General features: G+C 41.3%; 1 protein-coding gene across 1 annotated transcript in view; it reads left to right on the forward strand.

Moving 5' to 3' along the window:
- The window catches only part of Znf410 (zinc finger protein 410), a 30,829-nt gene extending 5,122 nt beyond the window's left edge, over nucleotides 1–25,707 (forward strand). The window contains exons 2-12 of the mRNA XM_005343333.3: nucleotides 880–1,061; nucleotides 1,951–2,086; nucleotides 5,380–5,598; nucleotides 6,784–6,975; nucleotides 11,464–11,614; nucleotides 12,670–12,851; nucleotides 13,881–13,970; nucleotides 17,628–17,753; nucleotides 18,977–19,117; nucleotides 20,485–20,612; nucleotides 24,992–25,707. Of these exons, the coding sequence (XP_005343390.1) occupies nucleotides 1,029–1,061; nucleotides 1,951–2,086; nucleotides 5,380–5,598; nucleotides 6,784–6,975; nucleotides 11,464–11,614; nucleotides 12,670–12,851; nucleotides 13,881–13,970; nucleotides 17,628–17,753; nucleotides 18,977–19,117; nucleotides 20,485–20,612; nucleotides 24,992–25,030 (1,437 nt within the window). The 5' untranslated portion in view covers nucleotides 880–1,028 and the 3' untranslated portion in view covers nucleotides 25,031–25,707. The remainder of the gene's footprint in view (nucleotides 1–879; nucleotides 1,062–1,950; nucleotides 2,087–5,379; nucleotides 5,599–6,783; nucleotides 6,976–11,463; nucleotides 11,615–12,669; nucleotides 12,852–13,880; nucleotides 13,971–17,627; nucleotides 17,754–18,976; nucleotides 19,118–20,484; nucleotides 20,613–24,991) is intronic.
- Nucleotides 25,708–26,179: the final 472 nt, after the last annotated feature.

Raw genomic sequence — 26,179 nt, forward strand, 5'->3', positions numbered from 1 at the left:
TGTCTGTGTGTATGCCTGCACGCCAGAAGAGGGCACCAGACCCCATTACAGATGGTTGTGAGCTACCATGTGGTTGCTGGGAATTGAACTCAGAACCTTTGGAAGAACAGGCAATGCTCTTAACCTCTGAGCCATCTCTCCAGCCCCTTGAACACCTTTTTATAGCGAGGTGTGTTGATAGCTGTTACCTGAGCACTCAAGAGGAAGAGGTTGGAGAATTTGTTGACAGTTGGAGTCCAACCTGGTTCATATGTGAATTTTAGACCAGTCATGCCTATATACCAAGATTCTGTCTTAAAAAAAAAAAAAAGAAAAAAGAAAAAAAAAACTTTCACTAGAAGGAGAAACTTTGTGGGAACTGAAGATATGGCTCAGTGGTTAGGAACACTTGCCATGCTGCATGGTGGCGCACACCTTTGATCCCAGCATCTGAGGCAGAGGCAGGCAGATCTCTATTGAGTTTGAAGCCAGCCTGGTCTACAGAGCGAGTTCCAGGACAGCAAGGCTACACAGAGAACCCCTGTCTCAACAAACAAAACAAACAAAAAAGAACACTTGCTATTCTTGCAGAGAGTTTGATTCCTAGCATCCACATAGGGCTCTGATACCTCCTATTGGACTCTGTGGACACTTGGAAACACAGCGAGATACACAATGAGATACGTGTGCCTGAAATAAAAATAAGAACTTAAAAAGTAGAAAGTTTATCAAAACAATGTTTTTATAGGTTTTGATACTTATTGACTTGTTCTGTTTTAAAACAAATGTTATAGGCTGAATTCTTTGTGATTTTTTTTAGATATAAAGGCATATGTTTATTTAGTTACATGTTCCTGCTGCTCTTAATGCTGTGTCTTTCTCTTTTTTACCCTATTTTAGGTTAAATTGGTTACCAACCTAGCTCAGCATCTTACAGAAAAACCATAATGTTTCTTAAAGGGCTATGAGTATAACAGGAAGGTGTCATTGACTCTGAATTAGATTGAACCTGTGCCCTGAACAGCCACAGGATTTCAGAAGCTGAATCAATGTTATCAGATGAGTTAGAGTCCAAACCAGAGGTGAGCCCACTTAGCTGTTTTCTTTGGTGGGTTTTCAGAGTTTATGCTTAGCCCATTGCTCAGAAAACAACTTCTCTAGTGACTTAATAGTAAACATTTTTGATTTTGTGAGCCAAATGATTTTTACTGCAACTCTTAGTTTACAATTTTTCTGTTACTAAATGTTTTCTTCAAGATTTTACTGTTCTGTTTCTATCTTTTGTGGATTTTTTACATTTGCTGTTTATGTATTTAACAAAATACTAAGGTGCTTGCTTATATAATAAAATATTTTATATCCCTAAAATGAATTTATATTATATAGTTGTGGTGTATATGTGTGTGTATTATTTACATAAATTGTTAATCTTACATATACATGAAAGTATTTTCTTTCTGAACATTATTGGGAAATTTAAGCATTTTATAATTTCATTTATTTTCCCACCTTAATTTTAGTAAATCTGTGTTCCATAATAGGAAAGTCACCAAATTTGAAATAATTACTTAATTTTGAAGACTAGAACTTCTAACTAGTTATGGCTCTTAGACAAGTCAGTGTTTTCAGATTGATTCCTCATTTGTGAAATACATGTTCACCTAGGAATTTAATACAAGGATTAAATATACCACTACCCAGGAAAATGCTTTGTAAGATGTAATCAATACAGTGCAGTTGATTTAAAAATTTAAAAAGCTCATTTTAAAATACACTTTCATAATTTGATAACTTAATTACATCTATCAGCCATTCTGTAGAACACACACTTTGAGGTTAGTGTAGTTTTTCTGTGTATGTGACTGAGACCAGGAACAAGACTGAATTATATCATCATTTGTTTGGTGAACTTGAAAGTTAAGATTCATTCCTAGCATCCTGTTTCTCAATGTTGCTTCTTTTCCTCTCCAGCTCCTGGTTCAGTTTGTTCAGAATACCTCCATCCCCCTGGGACAAGGGCTAGTAGAATCAGAAGCTAAAGACATTACTTGCTTATCCCTCCTTCCAGTGACCGAGGCCTCAGAATGCAGTCGGCTAATGTTACCAGGTAAAATATGTTCACTACAATAGGACAAAGAAGTCTTAAGAGTTTAGCCTACTCTGTGGCAAGAGTAGAATGGATAATTTGATTTTTGAAAGTAAAATTTAAGAGTCATGGGGAAAAGCACCCGTGGAAGTCATACATGCCTAAGTAATTTGAACATAGGATAAGGATGTGTGGGAGACAGAAAGGCCAGTGCAGCACCTGGGATCAGGCAAGAGGCCTGAAAGGAGAGCAGAATGGCAGCTTAGAGTTAGATGCATATGAGCATAGCTAGGAGGCATGGGACCCAAGGGAAATCAGTGTGTTAAAGGCCCCTGGGAGGCCAAGGAGACAAGACTAAAAGGTGGCCTTAAATAATATTGGCAGAGAAAGGGTGAGAAACCAGGCTTGCAGGGATAGAGGTAACAGTATAAAGTGTGGTCTGGGTGAGGGAATGCTTATCAAGTTTTGGTTTGGGGGGGGTTGTTTGTTTTGTATTTGAGATGGGCTGACTGCCTGGAACTCAGTCATCTACCTGCTTCTGCCTCCACTGGGATTAAAGGCTGTGTTCTACATTGATCTGTATAATATTTTAAAGGGCTTTCTTTTCTTTCTTCCTTTTTTCCTTCCCTCCCTCCCTCCCTACATCCCTCCCTCCCTCCCTCCCTTCCTCCCTCCTTCCTTTTTCTTTTTCTTTTTCTTTTTCTCTTCTCCCTCCCTCTCTCCCTCCCTCCCTCCCTTCATCCCTCCCTCCCTTCATCCCTCCCTCTCTCAAATCTAAACTGTTTGAGGACTGTTTAGAATGTTAATACTAGACAGGGGGAGGGCAGTGTTAGCCTGTTGATGACAGTTGTTTGTTAAAATTCTGATTGCTTCTTCTAGTGATGGTCTGTGAAGACTTTAAGGTCTTCTAAGATTCAGGAAAAACAGACATATATAAATTATAAACATCCAGGTTTCCCCACCCTGGGCTGGAGAAATGGTTAGGAGTGCTTGCTTTGCAAGCATGAGAACTGAAGCCTGAATCCCCACAGAACAAAAGGGAACTGGCCACCAAGCCTGGTGACCTGGCTCGATCCCGGGAACCCACACAGAGAGAACTGACTCCTGAAAGTTGTCGCCTGCCTTCCACATTTGCAGCATAGCATGAACGTGTAAGCACGCGCTCTAGTAACTGTAACAAAGAAAAAATAATCTGGCCGGGCAGTGGTGGGACACAACTTTAATCCCAGCACTCATGAGGAAGGTGAAATCTGTGAGTTTGAGGCCAGCCTGGTCTACAGAGTAAATTCCAGGAAATCTGTGGCTCTGGCTGCAAAGATCTGATACACAGTTTTGTTGAGAGGAGGTCTTGCTGCATAGACCAGGCTGGCCTTGAACTCAGAGGTCTACCTGTTTTTGCTTCCCCGTGCTAGGATTAAAGTGTGAGCCAACACACATGGCTTAATCCCCTCTTGTGGGCTCTATTCATGAATAGACATGCATACCCACACGAGTTTGCACTGATGGGGAATCTTTAAGAGGTGGGAGCAAGTTAGGGAATTAAACTAGAATCAAAAAGTCTGTACTCTGTTAGAATGATTATGGTTAAAGAGAGCAAACATTGGTAAGAATGTGGAGAAAAGGGAACCTTGTACACTGTTATATTATGGAAAATGTATGGAAATTCCTCAAAAGCTGTCAGATATGTCAGCAATTCCACTTGTGTGTATATCTCCAAAAGGGTTGAAATCAAGTAAATCAAATGTTAAATGCATGTACCATGACACATGCGTGGAGGTCAGAAGACAACTTGTGGGAGTTGGTTCTCTTCTCCCGCCTTACTGACCCCAGGGATTGAACTCAGGTCATCAGGCTTTGTGACAAGCGGCTTTACCCACACCTGTTCTCAGCCACACTGTTGGCCCTCATGTTTTCTGTTATGATATATGGTGGCTACAGAAAGGTATAAAGCCACATTAGTACAGCTTGAGGGATAAATATAAGGAACTGTCCGTATACGGACCTCCCCAAACAAGAACATCATCCAAGCTCTCTATAGGCCCGCTCTCCTTGATACAGAAACTTCCCTTCTTTGATGCACCATCACTGTTTGTATTTTTGTGATTATTTCTTTTGTTTTCTAAAATTAACTGCTCTTATATTTTAATTTTATCTTGTTTGTGCCCTTAAATGAATGGAATGATATAATCTCTTTCCTAGATGTTTTTGTACCTTGTTTTACTCTGTCATAGTGAGGTTCATTCTTACTATAGCTTGGTTTGGTATCAGAGTATCCTTCAATATTTACAGACCACAACTTTTTTGTTAATGTCTCTGTTGATGACTGTTTTCCAATATTGTGCTATGATGAACAGTGCTATTATGAATTTTATGTTTTTCAAATATTTTTGGTGTGTTTGGTAAAATACGCATGGCATTGGATTGCCATTTTAAATTATCATTCAGTGTCTGGTTGTGTGGTATTAGGAAGATTCACATTATTGTACTACTTCATTAGACCAGTGGCCAATGAAAACGGTAGTCTGTCCATTTTTATTATGATCTTATTTGTCATCTGTTTAAAAGAGAAAAAAAAGTGTTACCTACCTTTTTTAAAGATGAATGAAAGCCTCTGGAAATAGTGAATACTTCGTCACATAGTGTAATTCCTTATTGTATAGAGCCATTATACCCATCTCCTCTCTTCTTTAAATGATAGTTTTCATTTAAAATGCTTTGTTTTTAAGAATTTAAAGATGGGGTGTTTTCAGCCTGGTCTACAGGAGCTAGTTCCAGGACAGGCTCCAAAGCTACAGAGAAACTCTGTCTTGAAAAAAAAAGAGGGGAGGTGTTTTGAGGCAGAGTCTCATGTGACCCATCCCTTAAACTTCTTTTTTGGATTTTTGAGATTGGGTTGCTATTTAGCCCTGGCTATCGTAGAACCCTCTTTATAGACCAGGCTGGCCTCGAACTCACGTTGATCTGCCTGCCTCTGTCTTCCAAGTTCTGAGATTAAAGATGTGCACTACTATGTCCAGCTTAGAACAAGCTTCTTTAGAGCAAGTCTTTGAAATTATTTATGTATATTCAGTATAAACCCCAGACTGTAACGAAACATACTGATGGTTGTACAGAATTTCAGTGCTTTCCCAGGCTGTTTTTCCCCCTGTGATTATTCTAAGGCACTTTTTGTATTTGCAAATATGAGAATTCTGTATACTCTTGTAAGGGTAGTAGAAACTAATTGAAGTTTAGTGTCTTAGGTGCTATTGATAGAACAGGCGAGCTCCCTGGAGGTGAATGCTACATGAAGCTGTGGTGTTTTCTTTCACTAGATGATACTCCACATCATACTAACTCCTCCAAGGAGGTCCCGTCTTCAGCTGTTTTGAGGAGCCTTCAGGTGAACGTGGGCCCAGACGGAGAAGAGACAAGGGCTCAGACTGTACAGAAGTCCCCAGAATTTCTGTCCACTCCAGAGTCGCCTAACTTGTTGCAAGATTTACAGCCAAGTGATAGCACTTCTTTTATTCTTCTTAACCTAACAAGAGCAGGTACGTTTTAATCTTTTCTGGGCTCTACTCAGTTTTTAGGGAAAAAAGTTAGAGGTGAGCCAGTATTTAATATTCATAAGATGCAAAGAATCTTTATTATTTGATTAGAGAGTTAGTTGGTGTGCCACTACATCCTGCAACAGAAACATTTACTTATTTGGAGAATTAATGTGGTGCCCTTGACCTATCAAGATAGTGAGAGCAAGAACAGGCTTGGGGGAGGATGCTTAGTTCCTAATGAGTTGGCTGGTGTTTTGCTATTGGAGGCACACTGAGGAGGGAGATAAAAATAGGAATCCAGAGTTCTGGAGAGGCTTGGGATAAGTAGGCAGCTGGGCTGCTCATCACTTTCAGAAAATGTGGAACGTGGATCGTGATTCTTTGATTCTAGAGATGTTTGAAGCATATATAGAAAAAAGGGTCTAGGACCCTGGGAAAGGGAACATTTAAGAGGACAATGGAATAACAAGGTGAACTGAGAGAAAATGGCGGATGGGAAACCAAGGGAGGAAAATATTTTAGAAAGAGAGGATACTAAATGATTCCAAATACTATAGGATGGACTAGTGAGATTACATTTCTGTCTGGTGACCTTTGCAAAAATAATACTTACTGGAAGATAGATGAGAGGAGAGAATGGAGTGTGACTGGGTGGAAATCAAGTTAGAAGGGGAGTTGTTTTGAAGGTTAGCACACACGTGTCGCTGAAGCAGGGCAGCATAGTGAGACCATGTCTCAAACAAAACCAATAATACAGTTGTTGGGCAGTGGTAGTACACACCTTTAATCCTAGCACCTGGGAGGCAGGGGCAGGCAGACCTCTGTGAGTTCAAGGCCAGCCTAGCCCGTATAGTGATAGCCAAGGGCTCTTAACTGCTGAGCCCTCTTTCCTGCCCTAATGAGGGAGAATTTAACTGACATACAAGAGAGAAGACTGAGCATGGATTGGAAAATTTCAAATGGCCTAGTTGCAGGAAAGAACATTAGGTCTCTGAAACAAGAGGAGGCAGAGTTAACAAAAGTGTGTGGGCTGAATGGAAAAATGATAGCTTTATTATTTATAAGAACAGAAACTTGAAGTGAAAAGGAAGGATCTAGAATGATTTGATTCAGGACACAAAGTCCTGTACCAGGGCTACTAAGAGGATGTTGGCTAACCTTCCTGTATTATTGTCTTTCTTCCAGGTCTGGGCTCTTCAACTGAGCACTTCGTGTTTGTACAGGATGAGACAGAGGATTCAGGGAATGACTTCCTCTCTGGTGAGAGCACAGACAGCAGTATCCCATGGTTCCTGCGGGTCCAGGAGTTGGCCCATGACAGTCTGATTGCTGCTACTCGTGCACAGCTGGCAAAGAATGCAAAAACCAGCAGCAATGGTGAGGCTCCTGTGGCATTTCCTTTCTGCCTTTCCATGCAGAGATTTGGGTGGTGCAATAGCTAGATTTTGAATTGTGTATAATCAAATTATTTTATTGATAAGAATGGAAGTCTAAAAATAAGTTGTCCTATTTTATAAAATAACTTGGCTTTGTCTGCCAAACCAGCTAAACTTATGTTCTGAGTTTCCAACTTTGAAGGAACATACAGAGTATTCTTTAGAGAACAGGTAGGGGCCTGGGAATGGTGGCACAGAACCTTAGTCTCAGCATTCATGAGGCTGAAGCACAAGGATTTTCAAGGCCCACATGGGCATAAACTTTTTATATCTAGAGCTCAAAGAAGTTAAAATATTTTCAGTTAGTAAAAATACAACTATAAAGTTAATGTTGTTACTGTTTTGCTAAAACTATATTGCTGGTTCATGGCAGTTTTGTTGATTAGCTGATTGCTTTGTGCTGGTTATATTATCTCTAAAAAATGTTTTTATATGTGTACACATATATGCGTATGGAGGTAAAGTACCTTCCCACTACTAGGATTACAACACACCAGTTTTATAGTTTCTAAGGGTTCTGGCCCCCTTACTTGTGTGACATGCATGCACTTATGCTTGTGTGACAAGCACTTCTCCCACTGAGCTGTTGTCTCAGTCTGTGGTATTTCTTTTTCAGCTTGCACGCCTGTTGAGCTTCATGTGTGCTGCTGGTCATTTTGGAGTACTGTCCCCAAATCATCTGTATCACCTGGCAGCTTAGCAACTATCTTGGGGTTGAGACAAGGCTTAGCAGTTAAAAGTGATTTCTCCTCTTCCAAAGGAACTGTGTTTGGTTCCTAGCATCCATATCAGGTGGATCATAACTTGTAACTCCAGTTCCAGAGGATCCCACAACACTCCCCTGGGCACACTTCATGGGCACTGTTCATACATGTAGACATACATGTTACCCTTAAGAATCATGAATGGGTACAGTCAGAACTTCCCATTACCAATCAAGCCTTCATTTACATAACATACCATTAATTTTAAGTCCCTTTCGATTGGTTCTCTTTCTGTATATTCATTAGCTGTGGTGATTAAGTTATTACCGCATGTATCAGCATTATCAAGAACTAAACCGAGACTAAACACAGAATTGTCGGTACACAGCTGTTTGGAGCTTCGCTGATAATCAGAAATATGTTTATGACTATTTTTTTTTTTTTTCATTTAAACACTGCTTGGCTCTTTAGCTCTAGCCCTTTTCTCGGCTAACTCTCGCACCTGGACTAACCCATTTCCAATCATGTGTGTCGCACCCCAAGGTGCACTTACCGGGAAGATTCTAGCCTACATCCATCCTGGGTTGGAGCTTCGTCGCTTGTGCCTCAGAAAGCAGAGCTATACCTGCGTCCGCCCAGGAGCCGGGAGCATGGCGTCTCTGTCTGAGGTGTCTTACCTCACTTCCTCTTCCTCCCAGCATTCTGCTCTGTTTACTCCACCCACCTATGTTCTAAACTATGAGCCCAAGCAGCTTGTTTATTACTCAACCAATGAAATCAACAGATTGATATATGACACTCCCACATCACATCCCCTTTTTCTGTTTAAACAAAAAAAAGAAGGCTTTAACTTTAACATAGCAAAATTACATATAACAAAACAGTTATCAAGTAAAAATTCCAATAATCTTTATCATAACTAAGGAAAACTATAACTAACTATTCTTTTTTTTATTTTATTTTTTTTTTTTTGTTTATGACTATTTTAATTGCTGATCATATAGAAACAAAAGCTAAATAATATCTCAGAGAACTTGGGGATTCCACAGATAATTTCAGAGTATTACATTTTTAAAAACAATAGCTCCTGCGCAGAAAATTCTATTTTTTGTTCATCTTCAAATAATTACTTTATGTGTGACTATCATAGTGCATTATAGTGCCCTTTATTTATTCTAAACATTTGAGGGGGGCGGTTCCTGAGATGGTTTTTCTAATCCTTAGATTCTGAAACCTTCACCATTCTACTCACGTTTAGAAAATAGTGCCACGTTTGCCGATGAGAAGCAGTGCAGGCCTGGGGTCCAGGTGTGACGACATCATTTACTGATTTTTTTTTGCCTTGCATGATTTTAATTTTCTCATGTTTAGAGTATAAAGATCAATATCTTAACCTATTTGAGCCATTGCAGAGACTTAATAATTAGGTATGAGCTTTCAATCTAAAGTATTCTATGAATGTTTTTCTTACTCAAAAACCAAAAAGGGGATGGGGTGAGTGTGGCACATATCTTTAATTACAACACTTGGGAGGCAAGGGCAGGCAGATCCCTGTGAGTTCGAGGACAGCCTGGTCTATCTAGTGAGTTCCAGGACAGCCATAGCTACATAGTGAGACCCCCATCTCAAAAATAAACAATAAATACATAAATAGATAGTTACCTTACAGCCTTAACAAGTGTCTTATATTTCTAAATACAAAGTAAACACCCATAAGACAAAAATACAGTTCTATTTTGTGTGTATGTGCGCACGCGTGCACACCCCTTCTAGGGATTAGAGGACAACTTTGTGGGGGTTGAGTCTCTCCTACCATGTGGGTTCTAGAAATAAAATGAAGATTTTTTTTGTTTTTTGAGACAAGGTTTCTCTGTAGCTTTTGGAGCCTGTCCTGGAACTAGCTCTTGTAGACCAGGCTGGCCTTGAACTCACAGAGATCCGCCTGCCTCTGCCTCGAGTGCTAGGACTAAAGGCATGTGCCACCACCGTCCCGGCTTAAAATGAAGATCTTAAAGTTTGGCAGCAAGAGCCGTTACCCACTGAGTCATCTTGCTGGCCCTTGTTTTCTTAATGTATGTAGAAATTTGAACGCACAAAGCTCTAATTGTTTCCTGGTGCCAATCTCTAGTTAGCACAGGGTTTTAATAAACCTTTCATTAGAAACTGATTAGCTGGCTCTCTGAGGTTAGTGGGAAATTTTATGTTATATATACTTTTGTCCTGGTTTAACTTTGTTTATTAAATACATTTTAACAAATGGAGCCCGGCGGTGGTGGCGCACACCTTTAATCCCAGCACTCGGGAGGCAGAGACAGGCGGATCTCTGTGAGTTCGAGACCAGCCTGGTCTACAGAGCTAGTTCCAGGACAGGCTCCAAAAACCACAGAGAAACCCTGTCTCGAAAAACCAAAAAAACAAAAAAAAACAAATGGAGAATGGTATTATTAAGGAAAATGTTAATGTTGGCCAGCAGGAAGCATCTGAAATTATGTCCTAATATATGTCCCAGAACACGTAGTTTTATTACTGTTAACTTGGTAAATATAGCAAGGAGAGTATAGCATTAGAAAGAAAGATTTCTTGGTGGGACAGAAACTGCTTTTGATCAGTAGGGACTGTGATGTAATACAGTGCATTGCATCCTGCTGTTTGCTTTTCAGAGGGAAATTTGGAAATGCAAATCTCATTTCTAAGTTGTATGTAATACAGGGAAACTCAGTGTTCTCGGGGCAGAATAAATGAGTGTTTTATCTGCTGTTGTGGAACAACATTTTGAAGGAGGAAAGGAAAAGGAGCAGCCCCTGCTGATACAGAACTTGCATACATTTTGAATGAACTGACTTTGTAACTTGAATGGAGCCATTGTTTACTCTTCTCTGTCTCTACTTACGGAAAGCATGTCTATGGATGTTCTCACTGTCATACAAGTTCGGTTAAAATTTTTAAAACTCATGTGTGGTTTTACTTTTTTAAACATTGGATAACTAAAGATGCGTAAGATAGGAAATTGGAAGGTTGTTCTTACCCTTCAAGTGGTAGGAAATGAATAAGTTGAATCAGAAGATGGAAATCTTAGGAATGGCATCTGTGACAAAAATCTGCTGTAAACTCAGCAGAACAACAGTTTTGTCTTAAAATACAGCATTTTAATTATTTGTTTGTTTTTTGAGTTAGGGATTCTCTGTGTAGCACTGGCTGTCCAGAAACTCACTATGTAGACCAGGCTGGCCTCAAACTCACAGAGATCCTCCTGCCTCTGCCTCCTGATAGGAACAAAAGCATGCACCACCATGGCTGGCTGAAATACATGACTTTATTATTAGAACTTGAGGTTACCTCTGTAGCTTCCACTCTGGGTGTTACTTCTCTACCAGGGATTGTTTGGTGGAGTAGGGTTCTTTTTGAGACTACTCTATCAAGGATGACCTTGAATCCTGATCCTACTAAAAGCTGAGATTACAGGTTGTACTGTCTTGCCTGGCTCCTACAGAATAGTTTTAAATTTGCTTTCTGAAGCCATACTTGATATTTTTACATTTGTCAGAAAATTGGTCTTGTTAAATAAAACATGATAACTGCAGGTAATTCTCTGGATGGGAATACAGAGTACTCTTGTACATGAATATATATAGGTTTAAAGACCACTTGGGATGAAATGTAGGAGTTTTATTGTTTGAATCTAAGTAGGATTTTCCCCTGAATTATAAATATGTTGCTTGTTACAGGAGAAAATGTCCACCTTGGTTCTGGCGACGGGCAGCCCAAAGATTCTGGGCCTCTTCCTCCAGTGGAAAAGAAGCTCAGGTGCACAGTTGAAGGCTGTGACCGGACGTTTGTGTGGCCGGCTCATTTCAAATACCACCTTAAAACTCACCGGTGAGCCAATCATATAGGAACTTGTCCCTGAACAGACAAACTCAGGAAAGCAGGGACTCCAGTTGTCCTGGCTAAGATTGTCTTTCTTAGTCAGGTGCGGTGACACATATACACCTGTAATCTCGGCCTTTAGAAGGCTGGCAAGTTTGAGACAAGTCTGAGCTATAGAAAAAAACCAAGATTTCTGGTTCTTACTTGTTTTTAGATAGAATCTTATGCTGCCCAAGTTGCTGTAAATTCTTTGAGCTTAAATGATCTTTCTATTTCAGCCTCTCAAGTGTTGGGTTTACAGCCATGCCAAGACCTCCTGTTTGGTTTTTGTTGTTCTGAAATCTAAACCAGAGCTTTTTAATTTGCTAAAAATATACTGTCCCCCAAGCTATAGTCCCAGCCCCAAACCTCCTTTTTAAAATCAAGTTCTTACTGTTTGCTCAGGCTGGCTTTGAACTCAAGATCCTCCTTCCTTACCCTACTGCATACTGAGATAAGTGTGCATCACCATACCTGGTTGAGGGGTCTTGTATGTTAATAGAAAGAATTGTGTTGTCTGATTTACTTATTTTATTTGAGGCATGTGACCTGGGCAGGCCTCAAACAAAAAGGATGGCTTTCTTAGGTGGTGGCAGTGTACCCCTTTAATTCCAGCACTCGGGAGGGAGAGACAGGCAGATCTCTTTAAGTTTGAGGCCAGCCTGGTCTATAGAGTGAGGTCCAGGATATCCAAGGTGCGTGGAGGAACCCTGTTTCAAAACAAATTAACAAAACAAAAAAAGAAAAAGAAAAGGATGGCTTTGAATTCCTCATTCTTCTGCTTCCATCTCTTATTACCTCATTCTTGATAAATATTTCAATAAGACATTTGGCATCTACGTATCTTAAAGAGCAAAAATTCTTAAGTCTCAGGACTAGAGAGAGAGATGCTTCAGATATTAAGAGTTATTTTAATATACCCAAGTTTGGGGTCTCTTGTGTGCCTTGAGAGTCAGTAGAAATGTTGGCTTGTCATCACCAGCACAGAGTGTTTTCAAGTCTTGTTGCTCATGATGTCTCTACAGAAACGAGCGCCCTTTCATCTGCCCTGCAGAAGGCTGCGGAAAAAGCTTCTATGTGCTGCAGAGGCTGAAGGTGCACATGAGGACACACAATGGGGAGAAACCCTTCATGTGCCATGAGTCTGGGTGTGGTAAGCAGTTCACCACAGCTGGGAACTTGAAGAACCACCGCCGCATCCACACAGGTGTGCAGCTCTGCATCCCTTTATTGGTCTCCATGGCGGTGCTCTTGCTTGCTGCCGCTTCTACTTAGGAAAGCAATATGGGAGGAGAAATGGAGGTGCAGTGTTGAAGAAAGATTCCCTTCATTTCAGTGTCTCGTGCGTTCTCTTCATTGTCAGTACAATGTGTCCAACCTCATCTGTGTGTGAGGAATGGACAGTGTCGATTCTGTCTCCATAAGCCTGACCGGTAGGAAGAAGGGTAAGGCTGTCCTAGATAGCAGTGACACCAGGAGATAATGAACGAGTCAGCCTGTTTTCCAGTCTCTCTGAACGTTGTATGGTTGCATTTATTGAGCCATACAAATGTTACAGAGCATTAAATATGAGCTAAGATACAACCCCTGAACTTGGGGTGCTTGCTTTCTTGTGAGAGCTTGCAATATGAGAAATAGAATAAATGTCAGAATGGATGGAGCAAAGTAAAGATTCCTTGCTTTTTAGTCTGAGATACTATAGGTGCCTTTGGAGCCTTTGTCAGAAATGTGTTTTGCAAAACTTAAACACTGAACTTAGTACCTCTTCCCTGCTTTTGTGCCACTCTTTGTCCCTGCACAAGTGTCAGGAAGGTATGCTTTCATTTACAAAGTACAGTCCAAGCTGCCCTGCTCCCCACTATAGAATGGCGCCCAACGTGGGGCTCCAACCCACGACCCTGAGATTAAGAATCTCATGCTCTACTGACTGAGCTAGCCGGGCTCAGAACAACAATTGTTCTAGATAAAATTCCCTCCAAATGGCATAACCTTCCAGTATGTTAGGGAATGAATAATTCTCTTTTTAGTGTTCTTGAAATAGTACATGGTACTTATCCCAAGGAAGAAATTTGAATAAAAAATTGGAAGACTCTCTGGTGGTCTGTATTCCAGAACATTGGGAGACAACATTTGCTGGGTGCCCTGTTGACGTTGCATAGCATAAGTTAAAGAAAGCAGAGCACGACAATGGTCAGTTCTCAGAAGGCTGAGCCTGTGTCTCACTGTCTGCCTGTAGGAGAGAAGCCTTTCCTGTGTGAAGCCCAGGGATGTGGCCGTTCCTTTGCAGAGTATTCCAGTCTCCGGAAGCACCTGGTAGTTCACTCAGGTACTAGAGCCTGTGCTGTTCATAGACTGCAAACAGCAAAAGACAAGGGTGGGAAGGCAGTGCGCAGTGTTCTAAGATGATAAAGCTCGACACTGAGAGATTAAGGCCCTTAATAATTATATTGGAAAGATTTTCTCCTCAGCGCTCCTGTTCTCTTCAGGTTTACATTTGCATTAGGCAGACCTTTTTCCGAGATCTGTGTTGAATCTTTTATGTGTCATATTGATATGGAGTATTGACATCTTCATTCCTCTGGGGAGGGGGGTTCCAAAATCCTGAGCACAGTGGGAAGGCTGATGTTAGTGGCAGCGAGACCTATGGTGTTCATGTTTTCTGAGGAGGCATGGCCACCCTGCTCGGTCTCCATTCTAATACACTGCCCAGTAGGACTTCTTGGGAGCTAGCAATGGAGAAGAAAAGACCTACTGACCTGTTTTTTGCTTTGTATGATTAAATTCCCTGTGATTCTGTCAGCTTGCTCATTCTATGCAGATGACCTAATCTCCCCTGATAAAAATGTCATTCAGACTTTGTGAAAATCTTCTATAGAGGCCAGACTTTGTAAACTTACTGGAAAAATCTGAAGTGGTATTTGTCTCCCTTCCCTCCTTTCCCATCTTCCCAACCAGAAACCAGCACTGAGGAGGTGGAGGCAAGAAGACTTGATTTTGATGACTACAGCAAAGCACTTCAGTGAGCATTAGGGAGGTGGAGATGTATAGTCAGTCAGGGATGAGACTGTCATAGTTGAGATCTCAGTGCTGCAGATGTTTTGTTTTCTGTTTTGTTGAGACAAGTCTTATGTAGCACACACAGTATGATCTCGAACCTCTGATCATCTTGCCTCCACCTCCCAGGTGTTGGGACTGTAAGTGTGGGCTTTCTGCATACTAGGCAAGTATTTTACCAATTGAGCTGTCTGCAGCTCCTGGGCTGTTTTAATATGATGACAAGTTCCAAGTCAAAGTGGCAGACTGATAGCTTGTGGGCCAGATGTGGACTTCACATGTGTATTGCTAGCGCTGTCTTGTACTGGTTATATAAACTATGTCAGATGTACAGCCAGATATATACAAGAATATAAAAAGATGACTTCTTAATACCTTTTAAATTTAAAAATAACTTCTTGCTTTTCTCTTATATTCAGTCCATGTTCTGTCCAGTTGTCTCCAAAATTACTTCAATTGATTTATCTTTAAATTCTTATTTATTTTCTAAATGAAATTTTTGTTTGATCATTCACACCCAATTTTAGCTGTTGATTTTTGACACAGACATAAAAAATACATTAATTTTAAGGAATCTCACTTGAACTTTTGCTACAAAAATTAATTTGCTATTATACCTTCCCCCATTATTTTGACTTAAAATTTGATTTGAATTACTTTCAGTTAAGATACACCTTTTCTTCGTTAAGTTAAAAAGCCACAAACTTTGTTTTGTTTTTTTTGAGACAGGGTTTCTCTGTAGCTTTGGAGCCTGTCCTGAAACTAGCTCTTATATACCAGGCTGGACTTGAACTCACAGAGATCCGCCTGCCTCTGCCTCCTGAGTGCACCACCACTGCCCGGCTTATCTTTAAATTTTTCAAATTTATTTAATGTTGGGCTGGAAAGATGGCTCAGTGATTAAGAGCATTGCTTGCTCTTCCAAAGGTCCTGAGTTCAATTCCGGCAACCATATGGTAGCTCACAACCATCTGTAATGAGGTCTGGTGCCCTCTTCTGGCCTGCAGGCATACACGCAGACAGAATATTTTATACATAATAGATAGATAGATAGATAGATAGATAGATAGATAGATAGATAGATAGATAGATAGATAGATATTTTTAAAAAAAATTATTTCATGTTGGAAATTGAACCCAAAGCCTCTTGCATAATGGGCAGGCATTTAACTGTTGAGCTATAGCCTCAACCCAGAAGTTGGTTCCTTTAAATAAAGATCCCCTAGGATCTAATATTGCTTACTCTTGGCTAGTAAATCTTTTTTGAACCTAATTTTTTTTTTTTTTGGTTTTTTTTTCGAGACAGGGTTTCTCTGTGGCTTTGGAGCCTGTCCTGGAACTAGCTCTGTAGACCAGGCTGGTCTCGAACTCACAGAAATCCACCTGCCTCTGCCTCCCGAGAGCTGGGATTAAAGGTGTGCGCCACCATCGCCCGGCTTGAACCTAAATTTTTTTATACTGTTGTTTGTTTGGTAGATTTATCATAGAACTGTGTTACTGGGGTCCTATAGGAGTACCATCTTCTGAATTTGTCAGCCTCCTTTATGTCTTTTCCCCCAGTGTGGAGATGGAACCCAGATCTGGGCAGGAACTCTGCCACTGAGTTGTTTCCTAGCACCTGCTTTTGTTTTACAGCTTGTTTTCCTGTCGTTTAAAAAATAGAAGTACAGAGAAACCCTGTCTCGAAAAACCAAAAAAAAAAAAAAAAAAAAATAGAAGTAGGCTCTAAAAGCTTCAAAACTTCAAAATTCGGGGCAAAAATACATTGTATATGATACTGTGTGCTTCATTTATGTCCCATTAAACCCACACACAGTCTGGTTGACAGAACTGATGAGTGGCGCAGGGTCCGCTCTCACCCCTTCCCCTGCTAGGTAACTGTAGTTCCCTTAGTTCTTTTCTCTCACATTAGCTACTTTCGTTGGAACTCTTCTCCGTGAAGTAGAGCAGTTTGATCATTTGCACAAGTCAATGGCAAGTGAAATAAAATGCTTTTCATTATGAGCTTGCTCTTGGTTTTTTCTTTGCTCAAGCAGGCCTGGACTGGAATAAGCCACATATACCAGGCTGGCCTTGAACTTGGAGCATCCTTCTGCCTCAGCTCCCCAAGTTCTGAGATGGTTGACTTGCTTTCCTGTGCCTGGTCTCCATTGTGAGCTTTCAGAGTAAGGGATTGGTGCTTTGGTTCCTTCTGATTAAATTAAATTGGTTTCTTGATTTATTTGGGGGTTGTTTATAGCTAGTACACAGACATGGAACAGAGGGCTGGAGAGGTGTCTTGCATCCTCCTGTAACTCCAATTCTAGGAGACCTCATACCCTCTGGCCTTTGCTGGCACCTGCATCTAAGTGATGCATAAACCCACAGAGAAGCACACACATTCTCATATGAATAAACCTGAAAAAATAGTACAGCCAGGAAGCGTAATACAGCTGGGCTGTAGAAGCACACACCTGTTCAAGGCCAGCCTGGTCTACAAGAGCTAGTTCCTCCAGGACAGGCTCCAAAGCTACAGATAAATCTTGTCTCGAAAAACAAAACAAAAACAAAAGAAAAGAAAAAACAATAAGGCTTTGGAAACTGTTTGCAAATGTTGAAGATCTTGAGTCTTGAAGGAAATAGAATGTGGGATATTACGAACCCAGGGTTGTAATGAGCCCTCAAGGTAGATACAAATTCTGGTGGTTGATGGAAGACTATTGGAAAGGAGATAAATACTAGGAGGTCTTTTTGGAAGGCCAGGGGGACTTTAGTCCAAAGAGAAGTGCTGGAGCCAATGCGTTTGCTAGCCCTCCTGGGACAGACTTCTCCCTTTCCTGTGAGAGATTGTATGCCAAAGCGCAGCCTTCAGTCTTCTGTCTACTGAATTGCCATCGGCAGTCTGTACTGTCTTCTGGGCTGTCCTATCTTAACATAGTACTTTTTGCAGGAGAGAAACCTCATCAATGCCAAGTCTGTGGGAAGACCTTTTCTCAGAGTGGGAGCAGAAATGTCCACATGAGAAAGCACCACTTGCAGCTAGGAACAACTGGGAGTCAAGAACAGGAACAAACTGGTGAGGAGAAGGGTCTTGTGGAGAACTGTTCAACAGCCAGGCCATTGGCCTTCTTGGCTAATTGGAAATCTAGCTAGGTAGAGAGATTTGGTTTCATTTGATAGACTTATAGTTTGTAACAGCTGTACAGTATAATCATCTGTAAGCTTTCAAAACATATATTTTCTTGTTCCTCCCTTAACAATAAAGGAACTTGAAAAATGAGATGAGTGAGTTGTAAATCTCAGAACACATACTATTAAAAGTTCCACTAAGGGCTTTGCATGTAGCTCAGTAGTAGAATGCTTGCTTAACATGTGTAAGACCCTGAGTTTAAACACCACAAAAAGGTGTGTGCGTGTGTGAACATATGTACATGCGTGCGCACAGACACACACACAAATAACAATTTCTCCAATGGTTCATAGCTGTAGATCCACTTGAAAGGCTGAGGTAGGAGGACAACCTGGGCAAGATAGTGAGATCCCTGTTTTAGGAAACCAACAAAAAAGCCAGGCATGGTAGCACATGCCTGTAATCCAGGCACGTGAAAGGTAGAGGTGGGAGATCAGCTGTTCGAGGCCAACCTCAACAAGTTTGAGGCCAGCCTGTACTACTTGAGACCCTGTTTTCAGAAAACAAAAAATAGTATGTAAATGTCCCCTGACGAGGCTGAGGTCAGCAAGACGGTCGGTCTGTGATCCAGCTTTTAAAGAGCACAGGCATTAAAGATTTCTATATAACTAAAGATTTAACATTTTTTATTTAATAGTTTGGCAGCCTTTACCCTACTTTAAAATTAATAGAGCTCCTTTTTCTTTTCCATGTCTTTCTTTAAAAAATTCCAAACACGCGCACTTGGGAGGCAGAGGCAGAAGGATCTTTGTGAGTTCGAGGCCAGCCTGGTCTACAAAAACTAGTTCCAGGACAGGTTCCAAAGCTACAGAGAAACCCTGTCTTGAAAAAAAAAATTTTTTCAGGTGCTTCTTTCAAAGGATGTCCTTATTTCTCTCTCTATTATATGATGATCTTCAGATGGTGGTCACGTGTACATATAATTATCCCTAAGGATTGGCTTCCTCAGTAGGTTTATTCTTGTTATCTGAAAGTGAGTGAAATGGGAGAAGCATCCAAGACAAAAGCTTACAGTTCTGAAAGAGGTAGCCAGCTTTCTTGTGAAGAGAGATGAGGACCAGGCACAGCCTTGACTGCTGTATGTCTCTCACATCCTGTTCTCTGTACAGCTGAGCCACTAATGGGCAGTAGTTTGCTTGAAGAAGCTTCAGTACCCAGTAAAAACCTGGTGTCTATGAATTCCCAGTCCAGCCTTGGTGGAGAGTCCTTGAGTCTACCAAATACCAATTCTATTCTTGGAGTTGATGATGGTAAGACTTCTAGTTCTTTATGTGGGGAAACAAGTTGTAGCTCGGGGCTAAGGAGTAGAGTATCTCCAAAATAGAGGAGATTATTATTTCTTGTATGATGGTGTCATTGAATAATATTTGAATTTATTCTCTGGGGTGGATAAATGAACCTTTTCTCTTTTAATGATTAAATATGATGTTAACAGAAGAATAAAGAAAAACATCTTAACAATTATCTGTAGTCCTTAGCACTCTAGCCCAACTGTGTCTGTCTTTCCTGTTGCAGTATGGAAGAGCTTAACTTTTAAACATTTAAACAGAGCATAACCAGGTTTTCAGAGGAGATACAAAGCAATTTCTCCATACCTTCAAAAGCCATATCTTCTGGAGAAAAGAAAGGGCTCTCTAGGAAACAGTTGCTCCTCTGGTATAGAAATTTCACCCAGGTTACACAGGCCAGGCCCTCTTCTCTGAAAAACTTACCAGGTGAGGTCAGCATGCGTTTATTAAGTGCCTACTGTATGCCTGGCACCATGGGAAAGACAAAAGTAGGAGGTAGGGACCATAAGTTGAAACAGCATAAATGTATGAAACATCATTGAGAAATAGATGAAATTACATCAGCAAACATTCATTATACAGTATAGTCTGGAAGGAAGAGCAGACCAGGCTACAAAACCTCCCGAAGAAGAAGAAAACAAACAAACAAAACAACAACAAAAGAAACCTTGCAGTTTGCTTGAGGGCTAAGTGATTTATCTGTAATACTATTTTCAAAATTTTCATGGTGACCCCCTGATGAATGTCTACTAAGTATGAGACCCTGTGTTTTAGTCTCTTCTTCCTTCACAGTCGGAGTTTTTGTAACTTCTGTGTGGAGCTTACAAGACCCCAAATGTGTTCCCCAGTCCACCCGGTCCCTGTGCAGCACTAGTGCAGACCACATCAGAAGACAGAAGTGGCATGAAGAGCTTTGCTGGGCTTGGAGAGCACATTCGAGGGAGGAAGGGACAGAGTGTGAATTCTGAAGCCAGGATTAGCTCATGTTCTTGATGTGGACATACTGCTCAGAACATCAGTACTGATGGCCGCAAGGGCTGGTTCTCGTGCTTGCCTGTGCAGTGTTTGCCCTATTTCATGTAGTTTTAATCCAGGTAACATATTACTCTAAATTGTTACATTGAAAAATTGTCATTCTTATATCCAAGTTTCTTTAGCTTCCCACCCTCCTTTTGTAACTTTCTAAATCCACTAGCAATGAAACAGTGAAAACTTGGGGTTGAATTTTCCAGGGAACAGAGTTAGCATAAGCAATGGTTGGCTTGCTGAAGCAGTGGGTGTGCACATGGATCACTATTGGTTGACGATAATTTCCTCTTGTTTCACAGAGGTGCTTGCTGAAGGATCCTCACGTCCCCTGTCCTCAGTGACTGATGTGACACATCACTTGGTGGCCATGCAGACGGGGAGGCAGTCCTATGAAGTCTCTGTCTTAACTGCAGTAAATCCACAGGAGGTAAAGCCATCTCTCTCCTGCCCTCACTTTGTTTCTGTGGTGACTTAAATGGACAGTGATTGAGAATCTAGTTTAGTGGATCTAAAATTTGCTAACCTCCACTTCCTGTAACTTTGGCTTCTTTTCCTTTAAGCATTAGTTAGTCCAGTGTTACTGCAGTCTGTTGTTTTGTAAGTTGGGAGATTGAGCGGACACTCTTGAGGTCTAAGCACTCTCATACATACTTTTTTAAAGTTTATTTTTAACTCTTTGTACTCTGTGACACGCATGCACATGATTGCAGGTATCCATGAAGGTCAATAAAGAGGATATCAAGGCAGTGGTGACACTTATTTAATTCCAGAGTTCAGGAGGCAGAGGCAGGCAGATCTCTGGAAGTTCGAGGCCAACCTGTTCTACAAAGCAAGTCCCAAAACAAAACACCACAAGTGTCTAGGGAGATGGCTCAGTTGATAAAGTACCTGTGATGCGAGCATGAGGACTTGAATTCAGATTCCTAGTCCCCGTGTTAAAGCCAGATGTGGGCAGTGTAGATTTGTAACGCTGTGCTAGGGAGTAGCCAGCCAGTCTAGGAAATTAATTTTTGCGTCCAGATTCAAGGAGAGACCATGTTTCAAGAAATGGGGAGAAGGACCAGCAAGAAAACTGAATCTGTAAAGATGCTTGCCACCATCTGAATTTTATTTTTTTATTTTTTTTTATTTTTTATTTTTTCACCATCTGAATTTTAATGATCTGAATTGGATTCCTGAAACCCATATAATGGAGAGAGCTGATTCCATGTCATATCTGTGTGGTTTTACAAGGCCATGCATACAAAATAGTGTAGAAAAGGTGTTTCAAAAGTTGAAAACATTAGCAAAGGTGTGGGTGAACCAGCCCCTGTGTTGTGAGCATAAGAGAGCTGTCCCCATTACTCATCTGTCATGTGACAGCATAGGGAGCAGAGAGATGCCCTACCACCCCCACTCACACCAATGCCTGAGACAGGTGGGAGAGCTGGCGCTAAGGACATAAGAGTAGGAGGGCTGTCCCTGACCCTCATTAGCTGCAGCATTTGGGAGAGTGGCCCCTATGCCAGAGAGCTGGAAGGCTAACCAACCCTGCAACTACCCAGGCCCACCCCAACATCCATCCCATCTGTGATCTGCTAGAGCACGTGAAGGGACTGGTCCTGCAGACCCAAAGCTGCAGGATCTCCACGATACGGGGCAACAACAGGATAACCAAGAGGAATGTTCCAGTGAGGGCCCAGCATCAATAGTGTAGCAGAACCCAGAGGCCTGGAAACAGACCACTAACTCTACAATGAATACTTGCAAGTAAAGATATGTGGATAAAATGGTTTACTGTGTGACTCACTGCAGCTTCCATGACAAGATTGCTTTTTTTCCTTCTTTTTTTTTTTCTTTTTTCTTTCTCTTAAATCTTATTTTGTTGGGGGAGGTTGCAAGGACAGATATGAAGGGACGGGGAAATGAATGGGATGCAGATGCATGATGTGAAAAACACAAAGAATAAATTAAAAAGAAAGGTTTAAAAAAAGATGAAAAATAAAATGGTAGAGAAGCAATAGAAAAAGGCAACATTAACTTGTAGTCTCCACACTTGTACATACATGTGCACACAGACATAACAAAATACACACTCACATACACTATACACACCACACATGAGAAAAAATATGGAGAGGTGGCTCAGTGGATAAAGCTTTTGCCAGACAAACCTAAAGTCCCATTCAGATCCCAAGCACCAATGGCAACACTGGGTAGTTGTGTCAGGCACTTCAGTCCCAGAATTTGCTGGGACAGGTGGCTAACTAACTAGAATCGGCAAGCTCTGGGTTCACTGAGAGTCCCTGACTGATAAATAAAATGGAGAGTGATCAAGGAAGATACCGGACATCAACCTTAGGCCTCCACACTCATGTGTTCCTGCATATATGCAAACACGAGTATACATACCATCTTAAAAATGCGATAGGTGGTAACAAACACTCTAAATTGGTATCGTGAAAAGAAGAGAGGGTCGGGCTTCATAGAAGAGTAAGGTCAATTGGGGTTAGAGTATGATCAGAATATATTACTTACACGATAATAATCCATGCAAATATTTTTTGGTTTTGGTATAGGGTTTCTCTGTAACAGCTCTGGCTGTCCTGGAACTCGATTTGTAGACCAAAGTTGGCCTTGAACTCACAGAGCTCCGCTTGCCTCTTCCTCCCCAAGTGCTGGGATTACAGGTGTGTGCCACTACCATAAAACAGTTCTTTATACCAGGCATGTTGACATGTGTCTATAATCCCACCACTGAGAAACCAGAAGAATTATGTGTTAGTAGGCAATCTAGACTACTGAGTGAGTTCCAGGATATCCTGGGCTACAGAGTGAGCTCTTCTCTCAAAAGGGGAGGGGAGCAAAATTGGGCCAGTGTGGTAGAACACACCTTTAATACAAGCATTTGGGAGGCAGAAACAGGCAGGTCTATGAGTTTGAGGCCAGCCTGGTCGACATGATGAATGCGAGGCCAACCAAGACTACATGATGAGACCCTGCCACAAACAACTACAACAAAACACCTAAGCAAAAAGAAAAGGCCAAAAATCTTTATCCGAAACTTTCCCTGTTCAGAAAAAAAGGTGTCGTTTTTCCCGCTATGGTCATGAGTCTGAGAGCTAACAGGACAAACCATCTGAGCTAAAAGGATCTTGTTCAGTTGCTTGTTTGCTGAGATCTATCGTCCCAGTCGAGGAGATTTAGATTGATTCTGAGCTCTTCCAACTGTATGTCTTGGCTGACCCAGAAAACAGAATGAAAACTAATCAGGCCGGGCGGTGGTGGCGCACGCCTTTAATCCCAGCACTCGGGAGGCAGAGGCAGGCGGATCTCTGTGAGTTCGAGACCAGCCTGGTCTACAGAGCTAGTTCCAGGACAGGCTCCAAAGCCACAGAGAAACCCTGTCTCGAAAAACAAAAAATAAATAAATAAATAAATAAAATAAAATAAAATAAAAATAAAAAAAAAAAATTCTAGGTTTGTCAGCATGTGCCTTGTAATCCCAGTGTAGGGAAGATAGAGACGGACAATATGTGACTGCATCATCAAAACTTGTGAGCTTCAGGTAACAAGAGCCCTTGTCTCAAAAAAAAAAGGTAGGCCGGGCGGTGGTGGCGCACGCCTTTAATCCCAGCACTTGGGAGGCAGAGGGAGTTCAAGACCAGCCTGGTCTACAAGAGCTAGTTCCAGGACAGGCTCCAAAACCACAGAGAAACCCTGTCTCGAAAAAACAAACAAACAAAAAAAAAACCAAGGTAGATGGCATATGAACCTCCTTCATGCACATATGTACGTACACGCACAGGTGGAAACTGGTTTCATCAGTTAATATTCAAAAACTGAACAGCACAGAGTGGAATATCAGTGAAGGAGTCCTTCAGGCCTGTCTCCCTTCACCACAGAAAAGGTTTTAAGCCTACTGAAACCCTGAATCTCTAATGGGCAGGTTCCTGCTTCAGGACTTGTAACAGAAACAGCTCCCTTCCCTGCTTGTCAGTATTTTGGATTGACTCTGACTTTACAACAGTTTTGGTTCTACCATTATTGATTTCCCTGTGGTGATTGTTCCATTACTGACTGGTGGGTATGAACACGATGAACTTGTAGATTCAGGTTATTTTATTGCCACAGTTAATGTGGCAGCCAGACATGGTGGCACACGCCTTTAATCCTATTACTCAGGAGGCAGAGGTAGGTAGATCTCTGAGTGCGAGACTGGTCTGGTCTATAATATAGCAAGTTCCAGGACAGCCAGGGCTACACAGAGAAACCCTGTCTCACAAAATAACAACAAAAGCAAGCTTTTGGGAGCTGGAAAAATGTCTCGGTGGTTAAGTCCAAAGTACCCAGGTTCATTCCCAGTACCACATTACAGCTCACAACTGTAACTCCAGGGGAGTTCAGCACCCTCATAGAAACATAATTGCAGGCAAAATACCTGCAAAGGAAATAAAAATAAATCTTTTTTTCTTTTTAAATTAAAAACAGGGACTGGAGAGATGGCTCAGAGGTTAAGAGCACTGACTGCTCTTCCTGAGGTCCTGAGTTCAATTCCCAGCAACCACATGGTGGCTCACAACCATCTGAAATGAGATCTGGTGCCCTCTGGCATGGAGGTGTACAGGCAGTAGGAACATCGTATACACAATAAATAAATCTTTAAAAAAAATTAAAAACATTATAAGGAAGTTCTGCCCATCACCCTTTCCTGGGTTTATCAGTCCATTCCCGATTCCACTCCTAACCCTTTCATTTAGTCTAAGGTGTTTTCTTGCTTCTGTAATTCATCTATAACCTAGTCTATATTTGTTTTCAATTTTATAGTTACTAAATCAAGGAGATTTAACTGAAAGACAGACATGAGTGTGCTGACCTCTGGAGAAGCAGCTCTATCTGACCCCAGAGTACATGATGGGAACAGATCCAGAAGACTCACATTCTGCCAGAACTAAAATGAATCTGTGAAGGCCAAAGATCTCGCCTTGCTTCTGTCCATCGTCCCTGGCTGAGAAGAGGGATTCCTCCTGAGGGCTTCTCTTCAACCTCCATCTGATCCTGACCGAGTGAGGCTGTGACTCTGGGCTGGATGCTGTAGCTGCCTCTCTTCCTACTGCAGTTAATGATAGGCTGGATGAATATTTGCATTGTGACTGTGCGGGTTTTCCTTCAGAGAGTTTTCATCCTAGACCCAGCTATCTTTATATGGTTAAATGATGGCCTGCTTCCAACTCTAGAACTTCACCAGGACATTGAGTTTTTCAAGATGCCTTGTTGCTTTGAAGAAGGGAGTGATGCCAGTTATGTTGTGACATTCTTCCTTTAGCAACCTGCGTAAAAGACTCTCAGCCATTGGGCTGTAAAACATAAATTACTTGAATCTCCCCTTGGCCCAGGCTGAGGTACCTGTACACCTCTACTTGGTCATTTTGTTTTGTTTATGGGACTTAAAGTAGCATGTTATGAGGGTTTTTTTTTTTTTAAGTTAAAAACCACATGATCTAGAGTTTCAGTTTTCCTTTTAAATAAACAAAACAACCAGTCTGCTCTTTGGCTTTTGTTTTAGACCAGTGGTTCTGATCTGTCCTAATACAATCCTTTAATACAGGCCTCATGTTGTGCTGACCCCAACCATTAAATTACCTCCGTTGCTACTTCATAACTGTAATTTTGCTACTGTTATGAATTGTAATGTAAATATCTGATGGGATCACAACCCATAGGTTGAGAACTGCTGTTTTAAAGAAGAGGTCAAGAAAATAATCTAGTCTTCCTCTTTAAGATAGGGCACTGAAAAGAAAAGAGAAAGGGGGCTAGGGATAGGAGTCATCCCTTTAAGGCAGTCAGATCCCTTATGAGTTTGAGACCAGCCTTGTCACGTAAGTTCCAGGCAGCCAAGTCTACACAGTGAAGCACTGACTTAAGAAAATAAAAAGAGCCGGGCGATGGTGGCGCACGCCTTTAATCCCAGCACTCGGGAGGCAGAGGCAGGCGGATCTCTGTGAGTTCGAGACC

Source organism: Microtus ochrogaster, chromosome 1 (genome assembly GCF_000317375.1).
Source record: "Microtus ochrogaster isolate Prairie Vole_2 chromosome 1, MicOch1.0, whole genome shotgun sequence".
Taxonomy (NCBI): domain Eukaryota; kingdom Metazoa; phylum Chordata; class Mammalia; order Rodentia; family Cricetidae; genus Microtus; species Microtus ochrogaster.